Consider the following 20,881-nt stretch of genomic DNA (forward strand, 5'->3'; position numbering starts at 1 on the left):
TTGATTATACCTCATGGGAAGATCCTAACATATTGGTTAACAGGCTACGACTACTACATGGATCGCTTTGTGCAGGAAACTATTCGAACATTAAAGAAATATCCTTCATACTCAAAGAACTGAGGGAAGCTGGCTACATACAATAATGGATTAAATTAAATGTATGTGTATAAACTTGAAGATAAATTAATATATTTTCTTTCCAGATGGAAGCTATCATTTATCGAAATCTGATTTCTAAATAAAACTTATAACTTAAAGGTGTAAAAAACGTTACCACTGCCAGTCAAAATGTATACTGATAAAGACATGTTAGTAATCATGTCAAGTTCGATAAAAGTAATAGGAATCAGTTGGAACCAATTGAAGATGGAACTCTTGGAGCAATTGGAGCCTTTTGAAGCATTTGGAGTCTTTTGGAGCTGTTGGAGCCATTTGGAGCATTTGGAGCCTTTTGAAGCATTTGGAGCTGCCAAGCATTTTGGAGCCATTTGGAGCTGTGTTAAGCATTTGGAGGCTGTTGGAGCATTTGGAGCCTTTTTTTGGAGCTGTTGGAGCATTTGGAGCTGCTGGAGACATTTGGAGCTATCAAGCATTTGGAGGCCGTTTGGAGCATTTGGAGCCATTTGGAGCTGTGTTATGCATTTGGAGCGGTCAAGCATTTGGAGCCATTTGGAGCTGTGTTAAGCATTTGGAGGCTGTTGGAGCATTTGGAGCCTTTTTTTTTTGGAGCTGTTGGAGCATTTGGAGCTGCTGGAGACATTTGGAGCTGTCAAGCATTTGGAGGCCGTTTGGAGCATTTGGAGCCATTAGAGCTGTGTTAAGCATTTGGAGGCTGTTGGAGCCATTTGGAGCATTTGGAGCTGCTGGAAACATTTGGAGCTGTCAAGCATTTGGAGGCTGTTGGAGCTGTTGGAGCTTTTGGAGCCATTTGGAGGCCGTTTGGAACATTTGGAGCCATTTGGAGCTGTGTTATGCATTGGAGGCTGTTGGAGCATTTGGAGCCTTTTTTTGGAGCTGTTGGAGCATTTGGAGCCTTTTGGAGGCATTTGGAGCATTTGGAGCCTTTTGAAGCATTTGGAGCTGTCAAGAATTTGGAGCATTTGGAACTGCTGGAAACATTTGGAGCTGTCAAGCATTTGGAGGCTGTTGGAGCTGTTGGAGCCATTTGGAGGCCGTTTGGAGCATTTGGAGCCTTTTGAAGCATTTGGAGCTGTCAAGCATTTGGAGCATTTGGAGCTGCTGGAAACATTTGGAGCTGTCAAGCATTTGGAGGCCGTTTGGAGCTTTTGGAGCCATTTAGAACTGTGTTAAGCATTTGGAGGCTGTTGGAGCTTTTGGAGCCATTTGGAGCTAAGAAGTAGTCGTTGTACGTCTAAGCAGGGCTAAATTTTTATAAGATTGCTGGCTTTCGCAAGTGATTCTGTAGTAGGATAGAAATTGTGTAATAAATATTATGTTTGTAAAAGACTTTTAGGTGTTTTATTCCTCGAACCTTACACTTTTCTGGTATTTTAATTAAATTTATTATAGCTTCGTCCAGGATCGTGTCAAGGACCTTAGTCGATCTAATCAATCAGTATATAGATTACAAATTTATTTAATGAGTTTTGAACTTTTTCCCGAATCTCTAGCATTACAATTACGAATTTTTAATATGGTGGTCTTGATGTCTGATAGGATGATGGTAGTAGATGATTTAAAGTCTCTTTAAGAATGTTGAACATGGTTTATTGGAATTATTATTTTTTTTTTCATAAAATTAAACATTAATGCATCGATCGGGTATCGAACCGAGGACAGGTGCGGATCGAATCAATATGTAAATTAATGAGTGATTTATTTAATTAATTTTAGAACTTTTTACTGAATTTCTAGCTAAATAATTACGGATTTTCAAGATGGCGGTCTTGATGTCTGATAGGATGATGGTAGTAGAGGATTTAAAGTCTCTTTAAGACTCTTTAAGAACATGGTTTATTGAAATTATTTTTTTTTCATAAAATTAAACATTAATGCATAGATCGGGTATCGAACCGAGGACAGGAGCGGATCGAATCAATATTTAAATTAATGAGCTATTTATTTAATGAATTTTGGAACTTTTCCCGAATTTCTAGCTAAATAATTACGGATTTTCAAGATGGCGTCCAAATTTCAAGATGGCGGGTGTCACAGTAATAAATGATTACTGCACTCTAGCGGATAAGAACTAAACTAACATGGCGTCAGCACACTCTCGCCGTCGAAAACAAGATGGTGGTCTCCAGCAACGAAGACAAGATGGCGGACATGACGTCATACTAGGTGACGATATATATGCTTTAAGAAAAGTGGTGGGAGTCAGTCTGCCTGCAGCCACCATTAAGGAAGGAGCCTGTCGCCATTTTTAATTTTTATTTTTTTGCCCTCACTGGGTTCGAACCGAGGACTCCGAACTCCGTGTCGTAAATGTATGTTTTTTTTAAATATTTTATTAAAGTATTATTATTTAATTTTTTTATAATTTTTAAAAAAAATTTCATTAAAATCGGATAATAAAAAAGTTAAAGATGGCGGCCGTAACGAAAATTGCAACGGTGACGTCATAATCCATGATGACGTCAGAGGCTTATCGTAGGCTGTAGACATGGATGCTTAAGCCTACATATGGACATTTCTAGCCGCTGGGATTTTTAAGGACTAAAAACGGGAAATTTTCCCTCGAAATGGGAATTTTTCTCTCGAAAACGGGAATTTTTGAATTGTGGAATTTTTTGAGATTTTTTGACGGAATTTGTTTTCACAGAAATGGAAATTTTGGCGAATTTTGAGGAATTTTGGGCAAATTTTGCCCAATTTTGGAGGATTTTGAGGGTCAAATGTCAAGGTCAAACTTGTCCCGTTACGCTGTGTCCCGTTACACTCATACAAGATGGCCGCCGTGACGTCACAATCCAAGATGGCGGACACCGGCACCGGCACCACGCGCCAGCGCCATGTCCCAGTAGCCCCATTCCTATACTACTACAAATGATTAAGGTTTATTATATTTGATTACAATTTTACAAATATTTTATTCATTAAAAGTTTTGCTAAGAAAAATTGGACCTAAACAAGATTTATTATTTTTCATAATGTTTTTAATTTTTAAATCAATTAATATACAGACAACGCTAAAACTAAAATTTCAAGCCCAAATTTTTCTTCAAGCAACATTTTTAAAATAATAAAATTAAAATTTACATGTTCAAAACACTGGCAATAAAATAAACTTATAGAACAGCGCTTTCATAAACCATTAAATAATAATAAAAATGAAAAAACCTAAATAAATAAAATACAATTTAAACTGATAAACAAACAAAAACAGGGGGGAAATTCCCCGGCTGTCTGCTAGATGTATGTATATTATATAAAGAGCAGTGTGTATAGGTACTTGATAAGCCAGGGGTCGTGCCACCCAGTGTATACTGTAGGCGACCATCAGACCATCACTATGGCATTCGGAGCAGTGCAAAATATACAATGGCCACCGCTACAGGAAAAGCACTGTTTTAAACAGAGTATACCTGTAGGCATGCGCTGAAATTATTACTAACTCTAAGGCGTTCAGGGAGACACACAAGCATGCCTCATACCTGATAGCAGAAAGGACACTGTGAGCGCGATGTGGGGACTAAACCCCCGCATGAGAGTTCCGGGCAATGCACAAGGACCAGTACGCATACTTCACAACTGAAAGGACACAATTTCACATTGTGTGAACCTGTCGGCGAGTATCAGGCATGCAACAACCACTGTTTCGATCAATGTGCATGCCTAACAGCTAGAAAGACAGTAAGCCAGGGTGTGTGGAACATTAGTCAAGCGCTGAGCATGCGACTATCACAATTGCGTTTCAGTCGATGACAGCTGGGCGACAATGTACCACGCTATTTGAAACTGGAGAGAAATGAGAATGTGACAACCACTATGGCATTCTGGGCGCTGACAACAAGCTATGGTAGTACCTGGCAGTTAGAAGGGTATTGTCCTTCTCTGAACAAACTGTAAGCACGCAGCTACCACTGTACATTCTTGACGGGTATAATGAGCTCTGTGAATAATTAACATTTGAAAGTCCTTGTGCATTTCTTTGAGATAATTTAGATGAGCGATTAACATGTGATCATATGTATACCACTCAGAGAGATTTTTGAGGAGCAGTTTGCATATCTGACTGCTCAAAGGGCTTTGTGCTATTCTGTTTGATACTGTTGGCGAGCAATGAACATGCGTATACCACTCTTGCTTTCCGGGCGATGCACAACAAGCAACACACATATCTGACAGCTGGAAGCACACAGTGCCTCTGCTCAGTGCTGTGAGAAACTGTAGGCCACCATTTCAGCGATGCATAAGTGGTTCTGTTCATTTCTGACAGATATTCATGTGTTTAATGCTGCGTGATACTGTAGACTAGTGATGATCATGCGACCACCACTATGGAGGTCCAGGTGAGGCAGTAGATGCTGTGTGCATACCTGAGAGCTGGAAGGGACTTGTGCCACTCTGTGTGAACCTGTAGGCGAGCGCTGAGCATGCGACCACCACTATGGCGTTCCGGGCGATGCACAGGAACCACAGGCTCTTGTTGACTATCCGCTGTATGCACGTTTGTTTCATCGCCTCCTTCGGTCCCAGGTGGATATTCTTCAGAAGCTGCAAGCACATCGTCCACGCAACACAACTACATCATTTCTGCACGAACGATTACTACGTTTCACATTTTGTAGCTCTTTTCACTTATAAGATTTAGTTTTTGTTTGAATTAAATAATATGAATTAGCTAGGTGTTATTTTATATATGTAATTTTTTTTACATTTTTTACATTATTTTATATATGTACATTTAAAGACACTTTGTATTTTTATAGCAGGTGTCCTTTATTACTGTAAATATTAGTTTAGAATTTTGAAACTAAGTACATTATAGTTATAATTCGAGTTTTACAGTAATCCAGGTGAACACGCTGACTTCTACGACGATGGCGACAGTGACACTGAAGCTGCTGACAAGACCAAACACTGTGATGAAACAATTAAATCTGTCATTATCGAAGACTGTGATGAATTAATAACTTCTTTTAAAACATTGAGGCGGGTCCGCCTCAAAATTTCCTTGATTTTCCATTTAATAATTTTTGTAAGATGTTAATCATAATTTTTTTCTTATTTTTTACTTTTAATTTTCTAAGTATTTTGCCTCATATTGACGCCATGCTGCACGGTAGTTACGGTACAAGGTTGTGTTTGGTGTGCCAGCCGCCAGTGCGCGCTGTATGAGCTGCTGTGCTGGGAGCCGGAGTCACTGGTCGGCTCGCCCGCCGTGGGTGGAACAGACATGGGACCTGGGCGATCGCACTGGCTTATACCGTAACTTCCCTGCTCTGTGCTGTGGCAACGAGACGTGGCAAGAGGACTGCAGCAGCGGACTGGCAAGTAAGCAGTCGTCTCACTGATATTATTAACCTACAGTTCGCCTGTTTATTGCAACATTACTACGTTATTCACGGAAGTGATTGCTAAGTGCCCGATGAGTACTATAATTGTGCTAGCCGCAACTGCCAATTTTGTGTCCAGCCTATAACGGGTTTTATGTATTTACGAGGCATAAATATGTGTGGCCAACATTGTCAGTTGCTCAGTGGCTAACGCATTTGTTTGTGTGTGGCTGCACACCACAGAGCCTTGGAACTGTGCCTATTCGACTCGCGTGTGACGCAGAGTAGCCATGGGCACGACCAATACACCGCGCGCTCGTAGAAATCTATAGGTCATGTACAATCTTCAAGTGTGGGAGTTTTTAGCACGCACCCCGAAATCTTGTTTAGCAAAGTTAAAATCTCTTGAAATTTTTACACAGTCCTATATTATTGAGAACTATGCTCCTTGTAGCCACTAGTCTTGTGATATTTAAATAAATAGATTTTGGCAGTTGTGGTCTAGTGATTTGTTGTTGACCTATACTTTGGAGGTATTTTCCAGCAGGCGTTCGCCTCTGAGACTAGCGGTAAATCGCAACAGAATTCAGCGTTCAGCGTAGTTTTATACGCACGCATAAACGGCATGGACACTATTGAGAACTTGTTTTAATTAACTACTCTATGATATGTTGCAGCTCACTCATTTGCATTAGTTCTTGTAATTGGTGAAATTACTTAAAAAGTCCTTGTCAACATGAATCTTGTTGCTGAATTTAGCGATGTTACGTAATTTTATGTGACGAACTATCCTTTTTCAGACTTTAAAAAATCATCATAATTTGTACATATTTATATTGTACGGTTGTCACTTTACTCTCCTAGCTTGCCAATTACAATATGTGTATAAGTTTAGGGGCAAAATGTTTTTAGTAGCGCTAAGCACACTGTAGCGTGGTGCACCACTGGTTTAAGACTAGCCATAAATTTGATAGTGTAAGCATGTGTAAAACCATAATTGTGTAGTTAATATCCTTTTTAAAAATTTTAGTAACGAATCATTTTTCCTAATGTTTACGCTTTTAATTAAACATCCTGTAATCTTATAAGTTTGTTGCTCTGCGCCAATCATGTTTTACCGATGCGCTGCATCTGATATTACTTAAACCATTTAGGGACTTCTCAACATAGTAAATCTGTTACCGAATATCTTTATAAGCAAACCTATATAAAAGTATTTATTTACCTTTATACATACTATGCCTGTATCCACCCCTATCCTTATAAGAAAATATGTATTACTATAAGTTATAATGAATGTAAAATGTTTGCCTAAAATCTGAGTACCACAATCCCAATAAGTATATATGAATTTTACTATAAGGACTTTTGTTGAAAAAGGAAATTTCTTATGTATATCTTGTGTGCAACTAATGCACATAAAAGAACATATCCTTAGGTGCATCATGTCTACACCTCTCTGTCCAAGATTGCGTCTTTTATATTTCAAGATTCAGGGGATGTAGCGCATTGAAGGCTTTCATTGTGCACACTGTTAATGTAAAGGAACGCCTCCAAGCAAACGAAAAGCTAATCAAAGATGGTGTCGTTCAGTGGAGACTCTTGTACTAAAGACTGAGACACACTCTGCCAACTATTTATTGAAATTCTAACATGCTGCACTCTAGCAACTGATTTTGTAAGTTCAAATTTGGCGCCTCTAGCAGAGCAGTGACACTGCCATTTCAGATCGCAGACTGTGGCATCCTCTGGAAGCCTGCGCTAGAATTAAAGATTATGCCTTCTGGGAAACTATTTTTTTTTAATTTACGTATAACACTTACTACCACACATCACTATACTATAGACTTAGACATATATTCCTTATTTATTTCTTTATTCTCCAGCTGACCACCTAGCTCAATGGTTAAGGTATTTGCCCGTCAACCTCAATATGCTTGCATACCTCGTTCGGGCCCAAGCCAAAAAGCTTTTTTTTTTTTATTATTTACAAATAAATACCACTCGTTCCACGTTGCTTCAAGCTCGAACCAAGATGGCCACCACCAGCATATAGTGTCACCATCACCATCCCCTTCACTTCATGACTGGTTTGAATAACTGCATGCCACATGTTAGTCAACAACATGTTGACAAGGTTCACTGCACCCACTTCTGGGAGTATGTTCACACACACTGGTTATAACCTCGACCCCCTTGAAGTAAGGTGACTTATATAACTTAGTGAAGAGGGGAAATAGTATGAAGAATACTCAAGAGAATTGATTGCCATTACCAAGTAAACGAAATCACTAAGATGAAGGAGATTAAAATTATTTTACTTCTTTATCCGAAAAACCGAGTAGCACCAAATCTTAGAAGATAGAGTCATCTTAGTACAGTAACTTATTTTAAAAATTAAACATTTTAAGAGTATTAAAAAGAGCCAACTGCCGTATCAAGTAAGATGGTGCACAATAAATAATGTGATCAAAAGGAGCCAACTAACTTTTCACATTGAAAAAGAGTACTAATATAAAGGAGAGTGTAGATATATTGGATTGCCGTATCCGAGTAAGTCAGAACAGGAGGATTAATGAATGTGATGTAAAATCAAACTTAAGTGCCCGAGTTAGAAAAGCATAATGATGAAGGTAAGGGTCGACAAAAGGTTGCTTTAACTGTGTAAGGAAGAGTACCAGACAAAATAAGATTACAGACAATCGACCGAACACATATGTGAGGAGAAGCCCTAGGATGTAAAAGAATGTAGAAAGTCGAATGGCTTTTTCGGATGAAGTGTACCAGGATGAAGGTGATTGGAGCGAGCACTCTGAAATGCCCGAGTGAAGAAAAGCATAAGAACTTCATGTAGAAGAGTTAAGGGAGCTTACCATCGTTCCCGAGTTAGCAGGAGCACAAAAATTGAGAGTATAGGAGACGCTTGCTGTATAGGTGTGAGGAGGTGCACCACAATTAAATAGATTGATGACAGTACTCTGCCGTACTTGTGTGAGGAGAAGCACAATGATTAATAACAGTTATGGGATGTTAAGAAATCCGACTGGCATTCCAGATTTAGCAGAATAACAACATGGAGAATGAAGAGAGCCGATTGCCATATATATGTGAGAAGGTTCATCAGGATGAAGGAGATTAAGAGAGCGCTCTGCCCTACATGTGTGAGGAGTAGCATAGGAATAAAGAAGAGTAAAGAGGGGGCGGACTGCAGTTCCCGAGTTAGTGGAGGCACAATAATGGAGATGAAGGAGATGTAAGAGAGCGCTCTGCCCTACATGTGTGAGGAGTAGCACAGGAATGAAGAAGAGTTAAGAGGCGGCCTGCAGTTCCCGAGTTAGTGGAGGCACAATGATGGAGATGGAGCACTCTGCCCTACATGTGTGAGGAGTTGCACAGGAATGAAGAAGAGTTTCCCGAGTTAGTGGAGGCACAATGATGGAGATGGAGCACTCTGCCATACCCGTGTGAGCAGCAGCACCAGGATGCAGACGACGCCCAGCACGGCGTCCCACAGGCGAGTCTCTCCGGCGTGGGCGATCACGGCGCTCACGTTGTCTATGAAACTGCGCGCCTTGAAGCTGAGCCCCAGGAGCCCCTTAAGTTGCGAGCCTATGATGATGAGCGAGGTAGCCGTGGTGAAGCCCGATGTTACCGGCATGGAAATGAAGTCCACCAGGATACCTGAACCAAAATCCTGTTTGTCGTTTCACACCATCAACATTGCCTACGGTATATTTAACAATTTCAAATATCTTTATGAAGTATTTTAACTTTTTTTCATATTATATTTAACATATAAATATGTAGTAGTTACCTGTATAATCATGGTTTATGGAGGGCTTTTTAATAACTTAACATATATTATTTACACTTTTATTTGTAATCTAATACAAACCTTTCATAAGGTAAATATATTTTTCAAAATACTAACCAAGTGTGTGTTTGGAAATGCATAATTTTTCTTTTCATACGTTAATTAAAAATAAATTCCATTCAACCAAAATTGGGGCACTTATATACAACGATTAATACATTTAAATTATACCAGCATATTAAATATGTATAATTATTTATTTGCAAGTTTAATTGTTTCACAGTTGAGAAAATGTAATTTTTTTTAAATAAAAGTATTTGCATATTTCATAAATCGCAGCTTCTCTATAAAAAGGAAATAAAAATTACAACAGTGATTTTTTTGTACATAATAGAAGTACCTGTATATACTAAAAAAAAAAAAAAAAAGCATTCAAATTTCTTAATAGATGCATAGAAAAAAACTTTATAAATAAGAGGAATAATCACATCTATACTCATTACATCAAAATTACTAGTTGCTTATTACTAATATGAACTTGCAAATTCATGTTATTTTTAGTTATAGATACCTCAACTTGTAGTTATTTTAAGACAGGAGATCAAGTTAGTTACACCAAATATTGAAGTAGCACGATAAAGGAAACTCAGGCCTTTAAACTCTATTACCGTGATCCTAGTGGCGTAGGCTGCACAGAACTAGATAAATTAAAACTTATATATTAAGAAAAAAAGGCATCCAGCAACGGAAACGCCCGTTTCCTCACGATTGGCAAGCCAACTAACCCTCTAGCCATCAAGCCGTAGTCCCATAAGAAATGCATCGCGCCAGTCACGCCATTTATATAATACTGGTGTTGGTGTCCGCCATCTTGGATTGTGATGTCCACCATCTTGGATTGTGATGTCCGCCATCTTATATTGTGATTTCATGGTGGCAATCTTGTATGACCTTGACCTTCAAAGTTTGCCAAGAATTCACAAATATTTCCAGTTTTTAGAAGAAAAAAATTAGCTAAAAATATTTTAAAAACCTTAAAATTACAAATTTCCCTATTTCGAGGAAAAAATTCCCATTATGAAAAATAAATATCCCCATTTAATTCCTCAAAAATATCAACCCCTTGAAAATTCCTAAAAGCAGCTTAAGGTTCCTCAAAGCTAGCCCCACTAAGCCGCTGAGATCAGTAACTTGACCTTGGCTGCCATCTTCGATTCGCCATTTCGGATCCACCAATTTGTATTACCTCCATCTTGGGTCAGCCGTTTAGAAAATTAAGACGTCATTATTGCAATTTCGTCACGACAGCCATAAATGATTCTAGAAACTTCGCTGTTTTCTTTACGGCCGCCATCTTGAAAATCCATAATTTTGAAGATAGAAATTCGGGAAAAAATTTTAAATAAAAAATTTAATCAATAAAATTTTAATACAAATACCTCCGCCATTTAGAAATTGCACACCAGATTTAAATCTGTATTTTCACACCAATTAAATAAGGGAAAACTTTTAAAACATTTATAAAAAAATTATTAAAAATTTAATTTAAAAATGCATTTACGTAATGGAGTTTGCCGTCTTCGGTTCCTATCCGTCGAGGTCGTTCAATTAAAAAAATTGCACCCGATCCTTCCTTCATGGAGGCAACTGGCAGACAGACCTCCCACCATACATTTTAATATATATATTGTCGACCAGTATGATGGCTTGAACTGACAATTTATTAGCTCCAAACGGTTACCGAAGACAGAGACAGTACAGATCCTTTTCCTAGATTGTATTTTTCTTCCCAACAGAGTTTCTGGATACTGTGTTAACAGACTGCTTCACATTGTCGGAACTATAAATGGGAGCATTCACTGTCTTAAATGCACACTTCTTCACTTGGTCCTCGAAAGAATTTCGTTTTACCATATACGCAGTCCAGCCACAAGTTATATTTTTAATGTCCGTACATTGCGACTTCATCAGAAAGCTGATGTATAATGTTCTGTTTGATTTCGTCAAGTGGAATCCATTATCATTTACCTGTAATGCACCGGGCACAGTCTTGTGTTTAGTTTTATGTCCAGAAGTCATCACAGTCGGTTGATGTCCATTTTTTTGTGTGTTAGTACGTATACGAGTCCTTTACCGGAACCGAGGAGTCGTAATGTCTGCAGGTAGTTCCACAGCAGGCACATGGATTTCACCATTACAGTTTTCCGCACGTCGTCTCAAACACTCATCACAGCGTAACTTCGTACGAAAAGGATTCTTCATACATTTTATTCTCTCGTGTCTTCGTGCATCATCTGAAAATGCAAACGACATATCGCAGTAGCCACAAGAAGGTCTAGTCAATGAAGATGAACCTTCCAAACCTGAACCAGACAGTTTTGTTACTGCAGTTGAAACAACTCCCGATGTTCTCTTATGCACATCAACCCATCATTGTTGCAGAGAAACCTTTACTTTCTGCCGTGCAGCACGACCTCTGCATGTCTTCCAGTGCGTTTTCATATTATCTTTTCCGGCAAACTACTTATGGCTTTTCTCACAGCCAAACATTTTGCGAGAAGAATTCTTAGCACATTCTCTCTTCTCGTAACGTCGAAAATTACTTTTGTTCGAGAAAATCTGGTCACAGTGACGAAACTGATACTAGAAAGATGCATATGCACCTTCAGTGGTCTTGGTTGATGCTAGTGGTACAGTCCCCATCGACGCCGATACGTTTTTCATCAAGGTTTTCTCTGCAGCAAGCACTGCGGGTATTAAAGTCTCTTCTGTTGGTAGTACCACGCATGTTGAAATCTCCTCTAGTGTTATTGGATAACTGTCATCGGGATCTGCGCCGTCGCTGACGATGGTACACATTCCATCGAGTTCTTCGTGGTTCTGCGTCGCCGTCGTCGTAGGGAAATTTTTAAAGATTTTTTGATGGAATTTTTTACCTTATAATATGACATTTTGTCGAATTTAGGCAAATGTTTGGCAAGTTTTGAGTAAGTTTTGGAATTTCGAGCAGCCTTTTTAGTTCATCAAAGGTCAAGTTAATCCAAGATGGCCGCCGTGACGTCATAATCCAAAATAGTGGACACCGACACTAACACCACATCCAGACCCCAGTCCCAGTACCTATCATTATATACTACTCTGAAACATAATTTTATTCACACTTTTAACTATATCTCCACGATCCAAGCTTATTAAATTATTGCTGTATGGATACGAATTTGTAACGTCGCCAATGATTGGTTGTTTGCATTTTGATAACTCCGAGTAAGATAAATCAGCTTACGTTTTACATAAAATAAGAGAATCTTGGTTCGAGAAAACAAACAGCCGTGACTTAAAATGGAAAAACAGTTTTCTTCCCAACGAGTTGTATATCAGACATGTTATACGACGATACTACCGTTTGAACTTATAATATAAATCAAAGTCTTAAAGAAATACAGAATTGTTTTTCGAATTCAGTCAATAATACTGCAGAAACGAGATGCCTCAACTTTATGAAGATTTATTTTGTTTTAAATATTTCGTTTTTTATAATTGAATAGCTCGTTAGGCAAGTACGCATATATAAATTTAAATATTTACTTTTTTACTAATATTTTGACGTAAGTAAACTACTGAATTTTATTGGACACAGCGAGTTTTAAACAATTCATCAGAAAAACATAATGCTGAAAGGGTCTTATCATAGTATCCCACTAATACATTTCCAACGAGACTAGATCTACTAGAATTAGTAATAACAATACTCAGTTCTTGATTGTTCCTTCCACAAGGACCCACCAATAACCAAGTCCATGCAGAAGGAAGGGCTTCTAGAGTTTCCTGAGGGTAACTGACCGGATATCAGTGCAACAGTGCCTGTGCCAGAGCTCGAGCTCATTAGGGTCTGCAGAGGAGGTTGGTCGGTTCAGAAGAGACGCATGGATTCGACACATATCGCAGATACAGGTTTGTCATCCATAATGTGGTAATTAAAAAATATATGGAAAGATTCGTATTTTACTATAATATATTAATGGTCACCCCAATACGTAACGTTCATTTTTAAAATGTTTATATTTTTTTAGATATTATCAAATACTATTTTTATTACAATGCTTCTGTTTTTAATCCAGTATTACTGTAAATATCTCACCATCATATTGACATATAATTGTTTAAATAAGCTCGTGTTTGAAGGTGATGTACTGAATGCGGGTATAGTCCATCCCAGTGCGAGAAGGTGTGACACGCCAGCAGCACGCACCCAGGTTGAGGCAGCCCATGACGAGCTGCAGGCAGCCGGTGAGGAAGGTCAGCAGGAACACGAACTCGACGGGCAGGTCGTGCGTGTACTCGAACGTCATGAGAGACATGAGGGACGTGATGCCGATGGACACCTCCTTGATGGTGCCGAACACCATGTACACGAGGCCGCCCATGAAGGACGAGTACAGGCCGTACTGCGCAAACATGGCACAAGCACTGTTCATTAATGACACATTTACTTCATGTTGGGTGAAATTGGTGAAAGGAGCAGGTACAAGTACATTTTCCCTGAGAACATCACAGTGCAGGTAATTGTCGAAGTGACTCAGCTGTTTCAAGGAGCTAGCTGAGCCGTGACTTGGACCGCGTGGAAGTTAGGATGAGTTGTTCCGTCACACGGGATCAATAAGCATGATTGACAAGCTAGGAGTAGCGGTGCTCGGATGAACAGCTGACACGCAGAGCAGCTGACAGCGAACTCCACTCTTGCCGTCGGGAAGCCAGGTCGCGCACAGCTGACCAATAGGACGAGCGGAACCTTGCCGGCGCCACACCATTGACATGGGCACTTCCGCTGCAGGCCCGTCACAAGTGCGTGGTCAGTTCAGGTGACGCAATAAAGTTAACCACTCCCCAAATTTTAAAATTATCTCGTAATATCAAAGCCCTGGAGAAGTCATTGCGTTCGATATTTCACGGGCAGTCGGTCTTAAATCAAGGACTCTGTTTATTGATGTGTTATCAACTCTGCTATCATCAATTCTCTCTATATTAGCTAAACTTCAACTCTCATCAATGGTTTTTAATTTTTTTTTCAGTATGAAATTGTTATTAATTACCTGTTAAGGTAACAATTAAAATTCCAAAAGTCCTAATAGCCTGATCTTTATTCTAGTTTTTGAGTCACATACACATTATAATTAATTACTGTTTTTATGCTAACTTTTTGCATATTTATTTCAAAAGCACAATCAATTAACGTCGTATCATATTTAAAATTTTCTATTTTTTTTTTTAATCAATAAGATTCCTTACCGTTTATTTTTCTGTTAGCAATTTAGTATTACGTATGATAATTTATTTATTTCATTTTTTAACTTGAACTTTTTGATACTTACGGACTTAAATAGTTTTTTTTATTTGGTTTCCAATTATACTATAATTTACTAAACTTACTAAAAAATGATATGTCTATAAAATTATAATCAAAATGATAAAATAAATTAGGATTATAATATTTAAGGGTTGAATTTTTGTTGTATGGGTTTGCAAAGAAAATATTTTTCAATGGGGCAAGATTAGATGTAGAAATTCCGTCTTCTAGCGGAGGAGAATCACAGGCAACGCGCGATTCTACATTTTGTCTACTGAACCGAAGCGCCACCCATGGATAAAGGAATACATCAAGGACTTGTTTTATTAACCAAACCCATTTTAATGTTTATTTCGGGTTTTCAATGGGTTATCTGGTGGAATAACTCTAAGGTTGTTTACATTGATTTCTCGGATGAATTTGAAAATTGTTCACATTTCCTATACCCAGAGAGTAGTATAGGAATGTTCCTCCTGAAACAGGCTTCAGGCTGTGGATTGTGCGGATTGTGATTGTCGATCCGCCATCTTGGATTGTGACGTCACGGCGGCCATCTTGGATGAACTTGACCTTGACCCCGGCGGCCATTTTGGATCCGCCATCTTGGATCCGCCATTTTGGATGACGTCATTTTGTTTTCTCGAACTTTCTGCCATTTTGTTTTCCACCATTTTGAATTATGACGTCACCGTTGCAATTTCCGTTACGTCTGCCATCTTTAACTTTTTTATTTATTATCCGATTTTAATGAAATTTTTTTTAAAAATTATAAAAAAATTCAATTAATAAAATTTTAATATATTTTTTTTTAAAAAACGTACTTTTTAGACACGGAGCTCGGAGTCCTCGGTTCGAACCCGACGAGGTCAAAAAAATTAAAAATGGCGACCGATCCTTCCTCAATGGTGGCTGCAGGCAGACTGACTCCCACCACTTTTTTTTCAAAGATTATAAATATCGTCAGCTGGTATGACGACATGTCCGCCATCTTGTCTTCGTCCGCTGGAGATCACCATCTTGTTTTCGTCCGCTAGAGTGTGCTGGAGACATGTTAGTATAATGTTCTGTTCAACATACCTTTGACCTTGACTTTGACCTTGACTTTGACTTTGACCTTGACCTTGAACTTTGACCTTGACCTTGAACTTTGACCTTAACCTTGATATTTGACCTTGAACTTTGACCTTGACCTTGAAATTTGACTTTGACCTTTAACTTTGACCTTTACCTTGAAATTGGATCTTGACCATGAAACTTGACCTTGATCTTTGACCTTGACCTTGATCTTTGACCTTGACCTTGACGCCCATCATGGATTCGTCATTTTATGTTCAGTACATGCTACCAGGAGCTACCACATGCTAGTGGTCATTGCCAACATCTTGTTTTCGTCTGCTGGAGGTCACCATATTGTGTGTACTCGTCTTACCATCATGATAGTTTTATTCTAACCTGTTACAGTGCAGTAATCATTTATTATTACCGAGGTGCCCGCCATCTTGAAATTTGGCCGCCATCTTGAAATCATGTAATTATTTAGCTAGAAATGCGGGAAAAATTCCAAAATTCATCAAAAAAATCACTCATTAATTTACATATTTAATCGATGGATCCCTGTCCACGGTTCGATTCTTGACCAGTGACAGTTGTAACTAATTATGAAATAAATTTTAGATTCTGTTTTCCATTACCTTTCGCGGAGTTTATTAATCATTCACTCTACGAAAAACAACCCAAGTCAATATACCTGACCAACGAATTAATACAGTGCCGATTAGCCTATTATGAAAGTCTAATTTTTCAATAATCTGAATAACATATAAGCCGTTCATGTACAAAGCCACACATATAGATCAATTGTCTTCAGTCCATGAGACCGAGTCACGTCATTATCAGACGTATAGGCTAGTCATTTCAAGTCCGCGTGACCTTTGTCGTTAGCTAATTATATTCAACTAATCCATCGTGTCATTTTTATGCAATCTAAATGACCAAGTAACCTTGAAAAATATTTTAGTTACACCAAGAGGTTTTAAACTAGTAAATATTCAATCGCCACATTTTATACTACGCACAATCAACAAAAAGGGAAGCACCAACAACGAAAAGGCAGCACCATCAATCAAAAGCCAGCACATTTGGAAGCACCGACAACGAAAAGTCAGCACCGCCAAAGAAAAGACAGCACATTTGGAAGCACCGACAACGAAAAGGCAGCACCGCCAAAGAAAAGACAGCACATTTGGAAGCACCGACAAAGAAAAGGCAGCACCGCCAACGAAAAGGAAGCACATTTGGAAGCACCGATAAAGAAAAGGCAGCACCGCCAACGAAAAGGAAGCACATTTGGAAGCACCGACAAAGAAAAGGCAGCACCGCCAACGAAAAGGAAGCACATTTGGAAGCACCGACAACGAAAAGGCAGCACTGGCATCGAAAAGGAAGCACATTTGGAAGCACCGACAAAGAAAAGGCAGCACCGCCAACGAAAAGGAAGCACATTTGGAAGCACCGACAACGAAAAGGCAGCACTGGCATCGAAAAGGAAGCACATTTGGAAGCACCGACAAAGAAAAGGCAGCACCGCCAACGAAAAGGAAGCACATTTGGAAGCACCGACAAAGAAAAGGCAGCACCGCCAACGAAAAGGAAGCACATTTGGAAGAACCGACAACGAAAAGGCAGCACCGGCATCGAAAAGGAAGCACATTTGGAAGCACCGTCAACGAAAAGGCAGCACCGACAACGAAAAGGAAGCACATTTGGAAGCACCGACAAAGAAAAGGCAGCACCGCCAACGAAAAGGAAGCACATTTGGAAGCACCGACAACGAAAAGGCAGCACCGACAACGAAAAGGCAGCACCGACAACGAAAAGGCAGCACATTTGGAAGCACCGACAACGAAATGGCAGCACCGGCATCGAAAAGGAAGCACATTTGGAAGCACCGACAACGAAAAGGCAGCACCGCCAACGAAAAGGCAGCACATTTGGAAGCACCGACATCGAAAAGGCAGCACCGGCATCGAAAAAGGCACCACATTTGGAAGCACCGACCACGGAAAGGCAGTACATTTGGAAGCACCGACAAAGAAAAGGCAGCACCGTCAACGAAAAGGCAGCACCACCATCGAAAAGGCAGCACCGACAACGAAAAGGCAGCACCGCCAACGAAAAGTCAGCACATTTGGAAGCACCGACAACGAAAAGGAAGCACCATATACGAAAAGGCCGCACCATAAACGAAAAGTAAGCACATTTGGAAGCACAAGTTACGAGAACTTAGTCTTAGTTAGAAATGTGAATACAAGAAAAAAAAAACATTAAATTTTTATAATTGCAATTATTTATTTCTTTACATTATACAAATACAAGTAAAACAAGCCATTATTGTATGTAGCCAGCTTTCCTCAGTTCTTTGAGTATGAATGATATTTCTTTGATGCACGAATAATTTCCTGCACAAAGCGAGTCATGTAGAAGTATTAGCCGGTCAACCAATATGTTTGGATCGTTCCATGAAGTGTAATCAGTCTCTTCTACCACCATCTTACTTGTTTGATTATTATAAATATTATTTTCTCTGGTGTCTTCCGTTTTAACACCATCCTCAGGGTAACTTTCATTATCAAGACAATGATCATCACAAGCTTGATCCGATTTATTTAATATATAACGATGTTTCCATCGTTTCGGTCTCAGGACACCACCACAGTCTTCGATCTTGCCTGCTTTAGTTGCTTCATCACAGTCTATACCTTTGTCAACAGCCGCAGAGTCGCTGTAGCAATCACCGTAGAAGGCATCATCTTCACTCAGATTACCATAAGAATTCGATGTCGATGTCGAAGCGTCTTCATCGTCTTCATGCTTCCTTTTTAGGAGTCCATCATTTTTACAAAGTAGGAAAGATCTACTTGAATTCGGCTGGAATGTATTCTCACTTTTCACGTTAAAGATTCTTCCATTGTCTTCATTCTTCCATAAATCATAATCGTCCTTCAATTTAAGTTCTTTGTCGAGATCGGAAGAGCCGCGATCATAATCTCTCCCAAGACAAGGAAAATTATTGTAATGCAGGTCACTCTTCCTTAGTCTAGTAGAGCCATCGTTGTCCTCTAGCTTGTACACAGGCTTAGCGTTACAAGTTCTGTCATGTCTTTTTAAGCTCTCTCTCCGCGTAAACGACTTGCTACATCGAACACAACTTATCATATTACGTAGTAGATTTTTATCACAGTCATTCTTCTCGTGTTGTCTTCCATTCTTTCTCAAGATAAATTCTTTGCTGCAAAACTTACACCTGTGTCCTTTCGATACAGCAACAGTCACCGAATCAGGATTCATATTAGTTACTGAGACTATGGTCAGATGCAAACTGAATTAATTAAATTAGATACATTACTTAAATATAATTTTTAATATTTCATCTGCAAAAATTAAGTTACCTCATACAAAATAAATTGTTACATGTGGTCTCGATTATTAGCATGAGATGTCACCACGTGTTGTGTTAAGTCATAATTTATTTAGTTGTTTTATGTGGTATGCAGGAAGCTCACTATCGATCGCAAAACAAGGATGGCTTCGCTAGACATCAAGGAGAAGGAAGTTCGTCTTACATGTTAGTGCTCCACGGATGTCTCATGACATATTATTTGACTGAGTAATGGTTGCTTAATTTTTATTTCCACCTGGTAAAAAAAAAATTGCAAGTGTTGATTTAGTAACAGAATTAAATGTAACTCTAAATAACACGTCATGACTCATTAGGTAAAAAATCCGTCATGCAGAGAGCTGTTTCTCAGAATAGTCATAAACACTTGAAGAAACCACAGGAATAATCAGGAGTACACGAAGAAATCCATTATAATATTGACAAGAATAATCAGGAGCACACGGAGAAAACCATCATAATATTAGCAAGAATAATCAGGAGCACACTGAGAAAACCATCATAATATTGACCAGATTAATCAGAAGTACTCGGAGAAAACCACCACATGTTTTCTTTGATATCATAAAATTACAGGAAAAAATATTTAAAAATAAAAATAAATTAATAAAAAAAATTAAAAAAAATAAAACAATGACGGAGAAATCCATCATAATATTGACAAAAATAATAGGGAGCACACGGAGAAAACCATCTCACGTTTCTTTGTTATCATATAAATACAGAAAAAATATTTAATAATAAAATAAATTTATAAAAAAATTTAAATTGAAAAAATTTAAATTGAAAGCAGGAATAATCAGGAGCACACGAAGAAAACCATCATAATATTGACATGGATAATCAGATGCACTCGGAGAAAACCACCACACGTTTTCTTTGATATCATAAAATTACAGGAAAAAATATTTAAAAATAAAAATAAATAAAAAAAATTTCAAATGAAAAAAAATTACAAAAATACATTAATAGATTCTGCTAGCTTGTGAAATTCTCATTGTGTAACAAAGATAGAGTTCTAGTACAAGCCAGAATTATATGTATTTTTGTAAATTTTTTTTCAATTTAAATTTTTTTAATTTATTTTTATTAAATATTTTTTTCCCTGTAATTTTATGATATCAAAGAAAACGTGTGGTGGTTTTCTCCGAGTGCATCTGATTATCCATGTCAATATTATGATGGTTTTCTTCGTGTGCTCCTGATTATTCCTGCTTTCAATTTAAATTTTTTCAATTTAAATTTTTTTATTAATTTATTTTATTATTAAATATTTTTTCTGTATTTATATGATAACAAAGAAACGTGAGATGGTTTTCTCCGTGTGCTCCCTATTATTTTTGTCAATATTATGATGGATTTCTCCGTCATTTTTTTTATTTTTTTATTTTTTTTATTAATTTATTTTTATTTTTAAATATTTTTTTCCTGTAATTTTATGATATCAAAGAAAACATGTGGTGGTTTTCTCCGAGTACTTCTGATTAATCTGGTCAATATTATGATGGTTTTCTCAGTGTGCTCCTGATTATTCTTGCTAATATTATGATGGTTTTCTCCGTGTGCTCCTGATTATTCTTGTCAATATTATGATGGATTTCTCCGTGTACTCCTGATTATTCCTGTGGTTTCTTCAAGTGTTTATGACTATTCTGAGAAACAGCTCTCTGCATGACGGATTTTTTACCTAATGAGTCATGACGTGTTATTTAGAGTTACATTTAATTCTGTTACTAAATCAACCCTTGCAATTTTTTTTTTCAGGTGGAAATAAAAATTAAGCAACCATTACTCAGTCAAAT

General features: G+C 38.1%; 1 protein-coding gene across 1 annotated transcript in view; it reads right to left on the bottom strand.

Moving 5' to 3' along the window:
• The window catches only part of LOC134538545 (sodium-independent sulfate anion transporter-like), an 86,956-nt gene that overhangs the window by 26,753 nt on the left and 39,322 nt on the right, over positions 1 to 20,881 (bottom strand). The window contains exons 3-5 of the mRNA XM_063379960.1: positions 13,529 to 13,724; positions 8,926 to 9,146; positions 4,506 to 4,683 (exon numbers count right to left, since the gene is read on the bottom strand). Coding sequence (XP_063236030.1) covers positions 4,506 to 4,683; positions 8,926 to 9,146; positions 13,529 to 13,724 — 595 coding nt within the window. The remainder of the gene's footprint in view (positions 1 to 4,505; positions 4,684 to 8,925; positions 9,147 to 13,528; positions 13,725 to 20,881) is intronic.

Source organism: Bacillus rossius, chromosome 13, assembly GCF_032445375.1.
Source record: "Bacillus rossius redtenbacheri isolate Brsri chromosome 13, Brsri_v3, whole genome shotgun sequence".
In the NCBI taxonomy this organism is placed as follows: domain Eukaryota; kingdom Metazoa; phylum Arthropoda; class Insecta; order Phasmatodea; family Bacillidae; genus Bacillus; species Bacillus rossius.